This window comes from Filicampus tigris, chromosome 4, assembly GCF_054856515.1.
Source record: "Filicampus tigris isolate MCC_2025a chromosome 4, RoL_Ftig_1.0, whole genome shotgun sequence".
In the NCBI taxonomy this organism is placed as follows: domain Eukaryota; kingdom Metazoa; phylum Chordata; class Actinopteri; order Syngnathiformes; family Syngnathidae; genus Filicampus; species Filicampus tigris.
This window is the reverse complement of record NC_141220.1, coordinates 10,304,434-10,321,092: the sequence shown is the minus strand read 5'-3', so window position 1 is coordinate 10,321,092 and position 16,659 is coordinate 10,304,434. Positions and strand designations below refer to the sequence as shown.

Here is a 16,659-nt window from a genome sequence, read left to right as displayed (position 1 = left end):
GTACGGGGATCGAGAAACTTTCAAGTCATGGGAACATTTATCCTCATCCTGCAGTTAGTATGCTTGTCATTATTATTTTATTATTGGCTGTCTTTTATGTTTTCATAACCTCAATTTTGCTGCATCTGCACCATAGAACGTGACAATAAAGGCTTTCTATTTTATTTTATTCACTTTTTCTTTGTTACGGTGGTTGTTTTTGTGACCTATAAACAAAGTTGAGTTGAGCGTGTCAAAAGAAGCTGTGGAAGTCCATGTTCACATGGACATGCATGTACCGTGAAACAGCAAAGGGCTCATAAAATCAGTTGATCGCTTCACCGACACTTGGATAACTGGAGCAATTAGAAAGGTAATATGTCATTTCAGTAACTTGATGTCATTGCAGGAGACAGTGAGGATATTATAAAGACTTTGATGCTGTCAATGCTATGAATTAGACTAGAGACCGAAAATTATCACGCCGTCTGCATAGAATCCATTGTACCTTATGCCATCTAAGGGAGTGGAGAGTCACTACACATGGATTAGGGCTGTGCAATTAATCAAAATTCAATTACAATTATGATTATTATACTCCACAATTGCAAAATGAGCATAATTGTAAAAAAAAAAAAAAAAAAGATTAATATGCATTTACTTCGATCGCCCTATGTTTGTTTACACAAGGAAATCATACTTGAATTTCTACATTTGCACCTTTTTTGTATTTTATAATAACTCATTTTATAAATGTTGTTTTGTCCAAAAGGAACTTACATACCTATTTGTCTTTATATTGTTTTATGTTTAAACATTTTTTTTATTTTGTATCAAAAATAATTGATCGTTTGAATAATCGTGATTTCAGTTATCACCAAATTAATTTTGATTAATATATTCTTTCATAATCGAGCAGCCCTAACATGGAGGAACAAAAATACTGTACATTATTTACAGAAAATTTATAAGTGAAATTGGTTTTCCACAACACTTCTAAAGAGGCTGATGTGCCATGGCACAGTGGCTGGGAATTACTGGAGTAGGTTGTAAAGTGGATTCTGCTTATGATGGGTAGTGTTCCAGGTAGTTGACGGGGCAGTGAGAAACTAGCACAAGTTCCGCAAAACAACAACTATGGCTACTGACAAAGTAGAATTTAAAGGACACACATTTTGCAGAAAGGGATCAAATGATTGTAGGGCAACAGTTCATTTGCAAGTGAGACGACTAAGCTATTTAGCTTTGTATAGAACCCAATTCATTTGAGCTGCAGCCCAGCCACTACTACGTTTGGATCTTGCTTGTTTTTAGCATTCCAGGCTAACACGAGTGATATGTTGCAAAACTCTGTTATGGTTCAGTGTTCAGTACACATTCACCGCCTTACCTCACACAGACAAGACAAAAACACAAAATTAGCACAAGTCTTGCAAATCTGTAAACTGGTGATGCTAGCGTTATAAATCTTGAGATGGAGAGATGAACTAGGTCGGATGAACGTATTCGCGCTTGTTATTCTAAATGAAATAGTATAGAACGCAAAAACTTACAGTAGTCTCGTTACTGGCATCCTTGTTATGGGTTGTTGTTACATACAGGTAGGTTTGACACGTTGTATGTTTTGTAGGCTTTCCAAGGTTGTTTCAGCAGGACATGTGCGCGTACTTCCGGGAACAAACTCACTGCGCGTGCGCACCAATGTGCACAGGCGCATTGGGCAATGCAGGGTGGAAACTTGCAACGCTGGGATGCTTACCCACCGTCCACACTTGCTCGTTTTACTCGGATCTGTGTTTGGATATTTGTTTGTATACAACGTCGTACTTACAGTGTGTGAGGAATCCTGATATTCATGGCCCCAGTTTATGTAAGCACCAGCATTTTTGAAAACGCGATCATTTATCTTTCAATTGTTGTGTTTTCAAGAAAAGCAGGTAATCAACTATCAATTGCAGTCAAATTTTATTTTGTTAATTTGCATTGTAAATGTTAATTTAAAAAATGCTGTAATTCGGGAATATCTCTTGAAATTTGTGATCGTGTGTGAGATCTTGTTGCATTTCGTTCCCCTTTTGCTCCTGGGACCATTTTTTAAATGTAACTTATTTTTATTTTTCAACTATTTGCTATTCATATTACCATATCGTACAACGTTGTATTTGGGGATAATACATTTGGACCTACAAATGTGATGCCCTGAATACAATAGTGAACATCAGAAGTCATTTAAGACATAGATTGAACTGCCGAATTTATCAAAACTTGATTTCTCTGTGATAAAGATAGGGAAGGTCACGACTGCTTGTGTGATCCTCAGATTGTGGAAAGATATACTGCATCACCACCAAACGTCAAACAATGGATGGAACTGATGTCGCAGACTGTATGATCAGTTGGCTAGGATCAATGATGATGTTGAGAACTTCAGGCGAACATGGTAGCATTTTCTCCAGTTTAATAATGGAACGGTAAGGTGATGAATGTTACTTGTTTTGTTGTGTATTTTGAAGATTATTTAGTGTATCCGACGTCATGTGTGGGGACATTTGATACAGACCTTTTGTTGCTTGTTGTTTTTGAGGAAGTTCTACCGTGTGTTTGTGAAAATTAGTTTTTATTTTTGTTTGTGATTGTTTGTTTATTATTGTTATTAGTGTTTTTGAATTCTTCAAAATTTGAATAAAAAATGTAATTACAAAAAAAGAATACTTAATGTTGGAGCGTTCCAACTGGCACACGCTTCATCACTCAGTACATGTAGGCCTAAAGAAAGAGCAGTAGAGGGAGACTCTGTCCCACTTATCTAACAGAAGGCGGTTGACATGTCATTGAATGGAACTGGCCCTTAAAATAAACCACGCTACTATCTGGGATGACAGCCTAATTGTTTCTCTTAGTTTAGTTGAAAACTTCATCAAGGCTGTTATGCTAGATATCGGTAAGTATATCTTGAAAAACTACTGGGCCAGTTTTTATAAATGGGATGGACAAAGAGGAAACCATCACGTTTGCGTGTGACCAAAGAGCAAATCCAAGATAGTTAGCTTTTCTGTCCTTACCAGTTCAATATACAGTATACAGTAACATCCATCCGTTTTTTTATTCCCCTTCATCCTTATAGGGTCGTGGCTGAGTTGGAGACTATTCCTGCTGATACTGGGCAAGGGGCGAGAACTGGTCTGAACTGGTCTCCAGCTAGTCACAGAATTTTCAGACAAATTCTCTGCTCTCTTGGGACATGAGATGATACTGGAACATCCCCAATACCATGAGACGTGTGTGCATGTGTATGAAGCTTCGCTAGTATTTAGATTTACTGGAAGAGGCAAAGGCTGGCAGAACATTGATTTCTTGAAAAGTTCTGTCCAGTTGGACCAAATTACTTGTTGTCCCTAGGTTTATTTCCTTCCATTAGGGAAGGTTTTGCTGCTTCTGCTGCCGTTATGCCATGATCCTGTAAGAACTGTGGGCCCATGTATGCATTCTCTCTTGCCATATTCATTCCAACCTTTGTCCACATGATGTTATCAGTCCTGCTTGTTTTCCTTCTCTCTGGCCTCCCCTTTTCTTCAAATTCTCCTTCGATGGTCATCTGTACTACACTATTTGGAAGTCACACTGCAAAAATGAACTGTCTAAGTTTAAGAAATAAATACTTGTTTTGACAGGATTCAGACTGAAAACAAGTGACATTATCTGGCAGTGCAGTAAGATAATTACACTTGGTAAGATTTCTTGAAATAAGAAAAATTTTCTTGGCTTTTGAAGAGAGAGAACTATCTCAAAATAAGTGATGAAACACTCATTTTAAGCACTATATTAGGTAAAAGAAAGTTGAAACTAAGCTATCATGCTTTTTTTTTGGAGTGGGGGCAGAGTACCTGGAGAAAACCCACACAGGTACAGGGAGAACATGAAAACTCCACACAGGAAGGCCGGGGCCAGATTCAAACCCACAACCGCTGTGCTGTGAGGCAGACATGCTAACCAGTCAACTACCATGCCACCCTGGAGTGCACCAAAAAGTTTAAATGAAGTGCATTGATATTGCTACATCAGTAGTTACTAGGAGGTTCTTGAAACAAGTTTTTACAGTTAAAAGTTCTCTGTAAACATCAGCTATAGCATCAAACTGAGACTTTTGACAGTAATTTATCTTATTTTGCATGTAAATGAACCAATTTTAGGATCTACAAACTAAGTAAGAAATAAAAGACAAATAATGTTAAAACTATATTAATAATTACAAACTCTGCTCTTACATAGTATATTAATCTCAAAACAAGGTCAAAAAGAATTTTTAACTTGATATAAGATTCAAAGTCCTGGTTAGATAGCTACATTTTTACAGTCCATTGTCCCTTCATACAGGTCTTCTTTTCTTCCTTTTCTCTCTAACTGGGCAAGCAGACTGCCTTTCTCTGTTAATTCTACCCGTTGGCAAAAACAGACACTGGTCTTCTTGTCTTTCAAACTGACCTGCAGCATTCTGCACCATACCCACACATCAAAGGCCTTTATCTTCCTCATGTGACTTTGATTCAAAGTCCATCTTTCCCCACCATACAAGGCAATGCTCCACACTAAAGATTTCACCAGCTTTTCATTTATTTTCAGGCCAATCTCTTCTGCCTTCCACACACCAATTAGCTGACTGGTGGCATCTCGCGCAAATGCTAATCCAGCACAAATCTCAGGTTTACAGTCTGCATCAATTCTAACCATGGATCCAAGGTGTTTGACTTTGTCTTCTTGGTTGATTCCATTTTTTCCAAGGAAAACGTGTTCTTTGTTTCTATGCATCATTACGCAAGTTTGGCAGATCTTATGTGTTGACAAAAATTCTGGCGGTACTCCAGAGCTTCTGTTTTTTTCTGCTTTTGCAATTACGGTGGTATCATCAGTGTAGCTGACATTCCATGTTACTCTTCCTTCTTCTTCTTCTCAACTCAACTCAACTTTAGAGCACTTTCAAACAACCACCACTGCATACAAAGTGCCGTACATGAAGCGTTAAAATAAAATGACTAGATTACATTGAGTTAATAATGTAAAGTATCACAGAGACTTCATACTTAAAAGTTTTTTTATGCTCAGCACACCACAAAGCTGCATAATGTGTAACTTGTATATGACCGTTTTTAAGACCTGTAACGGGGGTACTGCTCTCCTTACTTTGGAATTAGCTTCCATTTTAAATGTTTTTGCTGAGAGGTCAGTATTGCAGGTGTCATAATGTGTTTAATGGCCTGATAAAGGGCAGGGTATGTGACGCCCTAAAACACATGCACTTGCGGCCCCTCACACTGCAAACACATGCTGTATGGTAAATGAGAGAGTCTTAATCATTCCGCTTGTACTGATTCCAATTAAATAGTTAAGCGCCGCAATATTCATTACGGAAGTGGGAAAATGACAATTTTACTGACACTGCTAATCTGTGTGTGTGAGAGAGCACCACAATGAAGGTTCAGGTCTGGGCATTGGAAAGTGGCTGTTTATATGACTGGACAAAGAGGGAGAAAGTGAGAGAGGTGGATAGACAGATGGAAGCAGTCCGGTTTACAGCAATGTCAACTCGCCAAGAGTGGGCGCTTGGAAATTTCCCATCTTAAAAGCAGCCTGGGACAAATTGTTGGTATTGAATATCCTGTAGAGAAAATAAAGGCAAGTTGTAAATTAAAGATCCAGACATGTACAGTAGATGGAAAGGTTGCAGAGAATAGTGAGGCCTCCTGTTTGAGTGATTCCCCTGAAGCTACTTTGCCTCAAGAAAAGATATCCGCAACTTCCTTTTGCCTAGAACAAATTACATCACTTTTTAAATTCGTGTGTACCGTCAGGATTTCTCATTGCAGATATCTACGAATCAGTTGCAGATAGCTGTTATGTGAATTACGGATATGAGGAAGCGGGTTGTAGATATAGTATAGTAATTTTGGCCCTCATTTACCACGTACGCACCAATTTGTGCACAAAACGTGCGTAAGCAGTGACGCTAAAAGGGGTTATGCACCATATGCGCCGCATAGGGGCGCTGTCTGTTATGTGGCTGCATACCTCACAGAAAGTAGGTAGTTGCGCCCCTGTGCGTACGCATGTAATGTGATTCTTCATTCATCAATTTTGTGCGAAGTCTGAGAACAAATTTAGTAGATCCTCAGACCATATGAACAAATATTGACTGTGTCATCAGTTGTCACTGAACGAGTGACAGCAGTAAGCTGACCGAAGTGCGAAGAAAATGGGACGCTACGCATCATGAATACGACGGTGATTTTGCATATATGCTCAACTTGTCCTAAGATTCCTAAGCATTTATTAGTAAGTGAGGCCCAATGATACCACGGGCCCCATGTGAGCTGCCTTGCCATAAGTAACACTAGATGAGGCCTGAACTATGGAGACTGAGACTGAACTACATAGTGACCACCATCTTGAACCGCACTGGTCCCGCCCCCCATTTAATTTATTTCTATGAGACTTAGGACATCAGCACACTCCAAAATATCATAACTTGCTGAATTTTTAAACGATTCTCATGCAATCTCATTTTTTATTTTTTTTATCGTCAGACGTGGCTACAATAAAAAATAAAAATCAGTGGGCGTTGAAAATGTTTTTACATTAAGCCTGTATCTCACTGAGCGGTGAAGTTTTGCAAATGTGTGCACATGTTGTTTTTTCGTGATGGTTCGTTCAAGGTCAGAAACAGTCACAAAGACGCTTGTCAAAAGCTTTAACGCTTGCAAACGGTTTTTCTCGTCGCAACAAAATTTTAACATGTCAACATTTCCTGACAACAAGAAAAGGTGTTTGCTACCGCTCGCTGGTATCTGCGAACGTCTTGCGAGCGTCTTCGCAACCGTTTGCGACCTTGAACAATGCTTGATGAAAAATCACCATTTGGGCCTTGCGCAAACACTCGCCAACCCTCGCTGTTCAGTGAGATACGGATTTTTAAGTTCGGTACATGTACCACTATTGGTATGTGGGCTTCCTCTAGTGGTGCTCAGTTTGTACTATGTGGCAAAGTTCTTAGCAATATGAATGGATGAAACCATCTCAAACACCATCTTAAGGCCTCTTTATACTTCCGCGTACATATGGGCAACAACAGCCACATTGGATTACCTGACCAACGCATTGTGCTGCGCAGCACGTTGGCAACATGTGCAAATATAGCGCACGTTCTCTCTTGTGATTGTTCCATTTAGTCACCTACTGAGATGACATACAGTTTTCCCTGGCTCGGTTCTTTAAGGGTAATTTATTTGTCACTGGAGGAGAGGATCTGCAGCACACAGCTTGTTACTGCTGCTGCAGATGCTGCTGCTGCTGCTGCTGCTGCTGCTGCTGCTGCTGCTGCTGCTGCTGCTGCTGCTGCTGCTTGGACACACGCACGTACCACCTTCGTTGGCACCTTCCCGATCGACTTTGCAATACAATTAAATGCATCATCGTCATCTAGGTCCCTTTGTTCTAGCAGGCCCGATATCCATTGTGGTCACTGTCGCTTTGTTCATTATTCGGCCATTTAAAAACGCCGAACAGAATTGGCCAGAAAAGCCAGAGGAAATTCCACCCAGTGGTGTTCTAGTCAATATCAGCCGTAGCGACACCCTGCGACTTTGAGTGAAACATCAACACATTTTCAAAACAATGCGTGTGGGTTACGCGCGAGTATAAAGACAAACTGTGCGCGGCATTGCGGAAGCTGCCCACGTGTATATAATGAAGCCTTTACACCCCAAACGCATGACACTTTTGGACAAATGAGTGGATTTAACCCCACCCCAAAAAAACCATTCAGTTGATTTTTACTTTTAGAAGTTCGAACTCCTTAATGATGGCACACCACCAAACAAAAATGTGACTAAAATTATATTGTCCTGAAACCAAATATGTGTGATTGTAATGGAAGAGCTTTAAACTGTTCTGCTTGTGGTATGGCATGTGTGAACATACCTTAATAGCCCCATACCACGTTTTTTTCTTTATAATTTTTTATGTCCCTTTATCAGGTTTACAGGATAATTTTGGATCTTAATTTTATGACACAACCCACTTAGATTCATAATTACACCCATAGCAACGCGCTAATGCAAACAACAAAAAGGCGAATGGGCATGTAAATGGACCAGTTTGTGTAGTTCAACTGGCTTCCACATTAACTGTCTCCCGATTCCAGCTGTGGCCGTTCGGTCACCCCGAATTGGTTGCCAGCCAATCGCAGGGCACACAGAGACGAACAAACATCCGCACTCACAATCACACCTAGGGGCAATTTAGAGTGTCCAATCAACCTACCAAGCATGTTTTTGGAATGTGGGAGGACACCGGAGTACCCGGAGAAAACCCACGCAGGCACGGGGAGAACATGCAAACTCCACACAGAGGCCGAACCCACGACCCCTGCACTGTGAGGAGGACGTGCTAACCAGTCGACCGCCGTGCCGCCCCAATAGCTTACCATTCTTCAAAATCTGAGTCTCGTCTCCACTCGGGCACAACACTTTCCTCGCCTGAGCATCTGGCTCGTACTTGTATGGTCCAACGTACATCATGCCAACAACCTTCTCTTCCCCCAACTCATCAAACACCTGGATCGCCTCAGATAAGTTTGAAATATCGCTTTCCAAGTTGATTTCTGACCGGATTTGTACACTTTCCATGTTGCGCACTGCCGTCGTCTTCTTGACGTTTGATATCTGGGTTGGCGCTCGCCAAGGTCTCACTTCGGAAAAACGATTACTTTGTCAAATATATGAAATAGAAATGGGGTTTTTTCGTGCTTTATTTTTTCATGCCTTTTTTCTGAAATTACTTCACACTTAAGCTTTAAAATGTGGAAATGTATTTGTAGGGTGTATGAAAGCTTATGTTGACGAAAGCGTCGTCTACAAAATATGCCCAAACACAGCATTCTAGCTCTGAAAGGAGATTCTCCAAAAATACATTTAAGCAATTTATTCCACAATTCCTCTGTGATTGTCAGATGGTTCAAAGTTTTAGCTTTGCGCAAGACACATGTGCATTATCACTGCTCCTTCCATTTTTCCTGAGTTGAGTGGATGTTTAATAATCATTAAGTGAATAAAAGGTATAGAGCAGGGATGATGCTACCCGGGGTTTAGGGGGTGTTCTAGCCCCATCAGCAATCTGTGTAGCCCCAGTTAAGACCCTCGAGCATTTTATCTGATATACTAAAATATATTTATAATTTAGTTTCGCAGCCCCCATTGGTCAACCCCACTTTAGCCTCGGGAGAGAAAAAATCTTGGAACCGTGCCTGGTGTTGAGTCTACGTTTCAATGACGCTGAATTAAAATCCACACGTGTTTTGCAGGCTTTTTCCACCACATACTCTAGATGTCAAACATGTGACAGACTCATTTTGACCTGACAATGGGAAAAATGAATTTTGATGTCATGGGACCAATATAAAAGAACCCAATTTTGGATCAAATGTGTTCATTAGGAGAATGTAATGTTATTCAATATGTGCACGCTGTCACATCAACTTAAAGGTAGTTGCAAGCAAAATGTTTTATCATTAGAAGGTCAGTATTGTGACGTTTATGCTTTTTTCGGCACAGCTAGGCTTTGCACAAATATTGTACCACATAGAGTAGGTGAAACTCTTTCTATCACACACAATCTTTTTGCCCTTGCCCCTCTGCTATCAACACTAATGAAGCAGTAGAAGATATGGCCAGTTCCGGACTGATTCCTTTTTTTTCATGTCCCATATTCACACTCTCTAAGGGAGTGGATGCATGCCACTCAACAGTTCTCTGCCTATTTATAGCTGCAAGGGATGGAAATGGGTGTGGGAGGGGGGTTGTTGGATGGTGTGTAAATTCAGACATCCCCCCTCCCCTGGATGTTCCGTTGAAGTCATGAGCCTGACCTCTAACCCAGGAGCCTGACCGCTGCACTCCACATATTGAACTTGAGCAGGCACACATGCTTGAATACATTATCCTGTTCTCTTGCCCCTGACAGAGTTATGTGTTGGATTAGAAGCTGAGGGGGGTCTGACATACATAAACAGGGACAAGAGCAACTGATCTTCAAGGTATGTCAGCCAGCACCTCTTAGGACATCTGGTGTGACTCGGTGGAAGACCTTAACCTACCAACATAACAACATTGCTCAAGCCCCGTTGTTCTTTTTATTATTAACATTATTGTCATTGACATTATGATTATTAAAAGAGAAGTCCGAGTGAGTCTGAGTTGTGTCATTTTCTTAGCGGAATTCTGACATAGCGCTTAAGATGTATGAGATTGTGTACTGCAGCCACTAAATATGCACTGATTTAAGGCACCCTATATGTGGAACTGCATGTGTCAAAGTGTGGTTCAATGGCACCATGTTGACACTGTGATTCCAGACACAATGGAGTGGCAGTTCGAATACTGATCATTGCCACCTTGGACCAATCACACTGCCACTGCCCCCTTTGAGCAACACATAAACAACATTGTTGCCATCAAGTGTCTTACAAATACAAAACCAGACACTGCACTCAACAACGCTCATGTCTAAAATAAACTTTGATTGATTATGAATACAAAATTATTTCAGTGCTATTGATAAATGTACTGGCTTACAATTAAATTGAACAAATTACAAATGTGTTTTTGTAGTCTAAATAGCATGCTTCATATCAAAACTAAACCATTTGCCCCATTTTATTGTGTTTGGTCCTATATGTTAAATTCAGACATTCATTTTTGTTATTTAAGTTTTAATGTTAATTCACCTCATTGTACGTGCATATTCACTGCTGTAATTTGACTGATTGATCAATTGTCTGTTTTAAATACTGCATGTGATCCTCTTCAAACTAAATCTTGATAGATACACTGATAAAAATGTTGTTCTGGATTTATTAAATTGTATTTTGTCAAGTGGTTTCTTCAAATAAAATAATTTGAATCCAGATATATTTTGTAAGTAGACTATACATCTACTTAAAAATCTATCTGAATCCAGATGATTTTACTTTGTGCAACCACTTAACAAACTAAAATGGAGTCTAGATAGATAGATAGATAGATGGATAGATAGATAGATAGATAGATAGATAGATAGATAGATAGATAGATAGATAGATAGATAGATAGATAGATAGATAGATAGATAGATAGATAGATAGATAGATAGATAGATAGATAGATAGATAGATAGATAGATAGATAGATAGATAGATAGATAGATGGATTGATGTAAAAACATACATTGAAAAGAATAATTTTAATCAAGTGGAAAAAAATTCCAATGTCTAAAAACGAAGACTGTTAATCAATGAAAACCTTCAAACTCCATCCCCTTTGCGTGTAATTTGTTGTACCACATGACACAATATATCCTTACCAATTAGTTGACTATGTCAATAGCCTGAAATATTTCAGCGCTGTCATTTTTTTTGTCAGGCTGACATCCTCCTCTGCTCTTCAAGAATATACGGAATGCCACAAGATCAACTGTGGCTAAGGTATGGAAAATGTCCCCACGAGTCAATTCCCGCACGACGTCTGTGACCACGCACCCGAACGCGCCCCAACTTCCAGTGCTTGGATTGTACACACTTTACGCACGCAGAGCGCACGGATAGTGCTCGGCCACGCATGGGGGGTCTCTCCCTTTCCAAGTCGACCTTGGCCGCTTCGTCCACACTGGAAGCTCTACTACTCTGGCAAACCCTCCCGATCCCCGCCACCCCCCACATTTCCCTCTCTCCGCCTTTCATGTGAAGAAAGAGCGCGGCGTTACGTCAGACTGCGGGGCAAGCGAGAGCGCGTCGTGGGCACTGCTGCCAAACTCCGCTTGGGGCAGCTCACCACTTTACTGCGGCCAATGCACATCGAAAAGTCAAGCTTTTTAAAACAGCGGCGCTATGTGGTAAGTCAACTATCCATTCCTGCTGTTTTGCTACCCACACCGATATCTTTACATGGCATGTCTCTATTGCTGGTACAATTGACAAAGTGCCACACGGTGTAGGGCGTACGTGTGCAGATAAGAAAAGAAAAGACAAATCATACACTTACACCGGATGGCACGATGAAGCAGCAACAGAGTCGTTTGGCGCACAGAGCTTTCTGCAGTATTTCTTGGTGTTTGGTTTATTGCTGATCTCAAAAACAACATGCCTCACGCTCGAAATAGGAACCCTAGCCCCATTCCAGAGGTAACATGGGACACGGGCTTGAAGGAGATGAACGAGACGTGGAAAGGAGCGATAGCGTGTCTCGGGGTGGCCGTCTTCTTTGTAATGACCATTGGGATCATATACTGGCAAGTGGTGGACCAGCCCAACAAGAACTGGATCCTTAAGGGGACTTTGAGCGGACTGATCTGGGAAAGAAGAACCCACTCGCTGATCATCCAGACCCTGACGGAGGACAAGACCTACGTGGAGATAGACCTCGGGAACGTGGGGAACCCTGACCTGGAGGTCCCCTTCGTGAGGAACCTGTGCTGGCTCAACAAGACCGAGTTCTGTTACACGTGGGACGCGGTGGCCGAGATCAAAATCTCACTGGATGTGAATGAGGACACGGAGACCGAGTGCTACAGTATGACCTGGACGCCGGTGCAGTGCCATGTGCAGCTCAAGGTAGGCTGCCTCTCGCGCTCATTTGTGTTCATTTGGAATGAGACGATTTTTACGCATCTCATTTTACGTGCACACTTTTTTTGTTTGATGAAAGAAATTATTTATAAAGTTGTTGAGTCGGTACATTTTCAGCATAATTCAAAATAAATCCACTCACTACGTACACCTGCACAGTCTAAAATACCAGCGGTGAGAATTGCAGATTAACTCAAACTGTCTCAGGTGCAAGGCAAAAGCTTCACTGATAAGGGCGCAGACTTTTTCATTCATGTTTGATGTATGGTGTAATTTATGCTTTGTCCCCAAAGCAAATAACTCATTTGGCTTTTATGATAGAAAAGGCTTGGGGACACACTGATCTAAAAAGAACCAATCAATCTAAAAACGTCTATAAAAACTAATAATGCCCACTTGTGGTATAGCTGTATTAAAATGATAATGATAAACAATAATGTTTTTATTATTGTGGGCGTTGTTTGCATTTGTGTAGAATCCAACTGCATCCTAAGGAGTGCAGTCTGTAATATTTTTGCTCTCTCACTGAGCTAAAATAAAGGGAAGCAAAATATTAGAAACGCCTCTCTGCTCTTATGAATTGCAGTTGCACACACCATTGCAAACTGTAACTTTGATAATAATTATTGTTTACAATACTGTATTGTAGCAGAGTCAGAATTGAGCATAGTTCGATTATTTTACCCAACTCATTTTATTAGATGGGTACATGTGTAGGCCTTTATCGTTGTGCCATGATTGTAGGCTCCTGCTGTGACTGAGTTTGAATGCCACAATTTATATAACAATAAGAATTTTCTGTTCATTTAAAGCAAACATTATTATATGCATGACGTCTCATCAACCACAATCCATTGTTCTGTTTTAAGTCTTCTATATACTGTATGGAGTTACAGACACTTCAAGCATGCCGTATCAAAGCATTTGTTTTTAACTAGACTGGCACATATTGTACTTTTCCTCGGCTTAATCCTCAAACACATTTCACTATTGGGATGCTTGGCGAGGTTAATCTGTCCCCACCATAACTCCCTGTCATGTGGCGTGATTGCATGGGCTCAGAAAATCTTTCCAAACACACAATTTCCCAAATCCTGCTGGCACTCAGATGACCACTTGGCGGCCCTCCTAAAAGTCTTGAACAGTGCTCAGACTTAAGCAATATAACGGAGCTTTATTGTGTTTGTCTCGGGGGGGGGGAAAAAACTTTTTTTTTTTTTACAAAGATAAGAAGGATTAGTCTTGATTGAAGTATTAATTTTAGGATTAACAGCTTTGGTTGTATGATGCAGTCCAATCAAAATGCTGTATGACAGTCATGTCCAGCTCCGGTCCACGATGGCCACTGTCCTGCATGCTTTAGATGTGTCCCTCCTGCAACACAGCTGATCAGGGTCCTGCTTGTTTTAGATGTGTCCCTCCTGCAAAACACCTGATTCAAATAATCGGCAAGCTGTGAAGAAGCCTGAAAATGATCCTGATCAGGTGTGTTGCAAGAGGGACACATCTAAAGCATGCAGGACAATGGCCCTTGAGTATATATATATATATATATATATATGCAGTGGAGTGGTCTTCTATCACCTATGACTATGATCACAATAATTAAGTAAGAGCATTCATAACACAGTTCTTGCACTGGATCTTGTTTGTGGCATATGAATTCATAGGTGGGCACACTGATTAGTAAATCGAACTGTGTTCGTTTGAAGAACAGAACACTGTTCAAATAAGACATACATTTTTGTAAAATGTGACAACTGCATTCATTACATCACGTAACTGAACCCAGCAATTGCGAACAGACATTAACTGCATGTTAATCATAAAAAAGTTGCTCGAGCAACATAGTTTGTTGTTATGTTTTCAATACATGACAACTTTTTGGGCCTGTCAGGACTGCTTCTCCATGACAAACGTATCCTGGTATGGCGGCGCCAGTGTCAACGGTCAGACGTGGCCCATTAATGATCAAAACGCCACCATGCAGCCCTTCGTGGTCAGCGATCTCAAGGAGAATCCCTCAGGTTTCGGCTCAGCTCTGGAGCGATACTTCCTCGGCTCGTCAGGTAAGCGCTTGTACTGTAAGTCATTTTAGTCACTCAACATGTTAAATTTTATGCGCAGTTGGACTCAAACCTTTTACAGTGACACAGCGTTTTGTGTGTTAAGAAACATGACCCCAATTTAGGGGCCATACAAAGTGTGGGTCGAATCCCAGGGTGTGAGAGAATCCCCCTGAGGATTCTATGTTTACTCCACCACCCCCACCATGCATTATACACTTGTTTGTTTGTGTGCGAGTGTAGAAAAATAATGTGAGTGGCTTCTGGAAAAAGCATGCCCAAAATATAACCCACTAGATGGAGAATTGGCCCATAAATAAACTGAAAAACAATACTGTCCATCACCAGTATTTGAATAAATGCAATTTACATTGGTGAGAATTAGACTAAAAACTTTTTAGCAGTCACCTGTAACGTGACAAAAGTCGAGTCGACGTTCATTACTGAATGATGTCACTGACACTTTTTCAGCAAATAACAGCAGTCCCCAAACTTTTTTGCACCGATTTCATGTAGAGACAAATCAAAACAAATGATTAAATGTACAACTAACGATTATGCTGAATGTAGTTGTTTTAATTCATGGGAGCCCTGCGCAACTTTTGCGTCAACATGCCGGTTTTGTATTGTGTTCCATAGCATAACGTGTTCAAAGATGGGACATTGTAGCCAAGTTAAAAGACAATGTCCTAAAGTGACAAGTGTTGTCTTGTTGATTGGTGAGTTGTATGGTATGAATAATGCATATTATTAGACATGGCATTTTGCAGACCAAGATGAAGGGCCACATTTTCTTGCCTAGTGCAAGTCTAACTGTGCGCATGTGTAGCGTTTTCTTTCTTTTGGTATTTTCCTAAACTCGCACAGGTGGAAGAGGGCATTTGTCTTGCGTATGGAAGGCAGCCTGCTCCCGGCCAAACGAAGCAGCTCCCCTCATTCCATTTAACGTCAGGGCGGTCAAAGCACAAACAGTTCTTGACATTACGGAAGCAGAAAATTACTCGTGTCATGAGATTGGCATGTGCAACTATACAGGTAAACTGCAAGATTTTCCCTTGCAGTTGTCAAATAATCGGTTCAACGAGAAAGAATAGAGGCACAAGCATTTATCCAGAACGCTAACTTTTCTGACTTCACATATGCACACTCTCGACTGAAGACAAAGCTTACGTGAATGCAGACACACACATTTGGAGTGTTATGTAATACAGTGGCAGGCGGAACAAGGGTTCACATGCCTCCCCTTTACAGCTTTAAAGAGGGTGACCCCATAAGCCTTTTCTTCTTAGTTTAGCTTTGTAGAGAGAGAATAAAAACTCCACACGGCATCCCACTAAGAGTTGTTTGAATGTCACCAAGTAACCACTCACAGGCTCATAATGTGTATAGCTCCAATTATAGGAAAGCAATGGGACCAGTATGGTCATAAGAATTTTTTTTCAAATTGTTTTTGGAAGTTCTCTTAACAAAAGACCCAAACCCTTACAAAATAATTCTCAGTTCTTAATCTTCAACAAAGTCCCTGTAATGCTGAAGGCACCATAATATTAGTATGAATTATTATATCCTCCGACTGGAGGATCACACAAATGTAATGAGCAATAATTATGTTCAATCATGACTCATTTAAGTGTGTGAGTATTCTGTGGAGTGTTTGCTGAAACAACCTTGAATTTTACAAATTTTGAACATTATGGCAATAATCCATTACAGGGTACGGACTACTCTTGCAAGATTTGCTGATGTAATGCCTGATTCAAAGTCCAGAGTGCAACTTCATTTCTTACCTGGAAGGACTGGCTGTGTGTCTGCCCAAGTTGTTCTTATGTTCTCAAGTTTATACGTATGTGTGTGTTTTCTGTCGGTACACTAAGTTCCTCCCACTTTCTAAAAACATGCTCGTTAACAGAGATGGGCATTCGGTCCACCCAGGGATGCAATGGTGGACAGACAGACAAGATGTTT

General features: G+C 40.6%; 2 protein-coding genes and 1 long non-coding RNA gene across 5 annotated transcripts in view; 2 read left to right on the top strand and 1 right to left on the bottom strand.

Moving 5' to 3' along the window:
* mrpl23 (mitochondrial ribosomal protein L23) overlaps positions 1-1,728 on the bottom strand; it is an 80,625-nt gene extending 78,897 nt beyond the window's left edge. Inside the window, exon 1 of the mRNA XM_086029295.1 lies at positions 1,533-1,728. Within this exon, the coding sequence (XP_085885421.1) occupies positions 1,533-1,552 (20 nt within the window). The 5' untranslated portion in view covers positions 1,553-1,728. The remainder of the gene's footprint in view (positions 1-1,532) is intronic.
* LOC147148435 (uncharacterized) lies at positions 1,723-3,585 on the top strand. 2 transcript variants are annotated; one of them, XR_015086638.1, is made up of 3 exons: positions 1,723-1,916; positions 2,300-2,450; positions 3,104-3,585. It is a non-coding gene; the product is annotated as an uncharacterized LOC147148435 (long non-coding RNA). The 2 variants fall into 2 exon arrangements; XR_015086637.1 differs by having other exon boundaries at positions 1,732-1,849.
* Positions 3,586-11,754: 8,169 nt separating this feature from the next.
* Positions 11,755-16,659, top strand: part of LOC147148434 (SITS-binding protein) — a 29,532-nt gene continuing 24,627 nt past the window's right edge. The window contains exons 1-3 of one of the 2 annotated variants that reach the window (XM_086029556.1): positions 11,755-11,895; positions 12,163-12,613; positions 14,526-14,697. In XM_086029556.1, coding sequence (XP_085885682.1) covers positions 11,891-11,895; positions 12,163-12,613; positions 14,526-14,697 — 628 coding nt within the window. In that variant the 5' untranslated portion in view covers positions 11,755-11,890. Of the gene's footprint in view, positions 12,614-14,525; positions 14,698-16,659 lie in introns of both variants that reach the window. The other variant, XM_086029555.1, reaches the window with a different exon arrangement.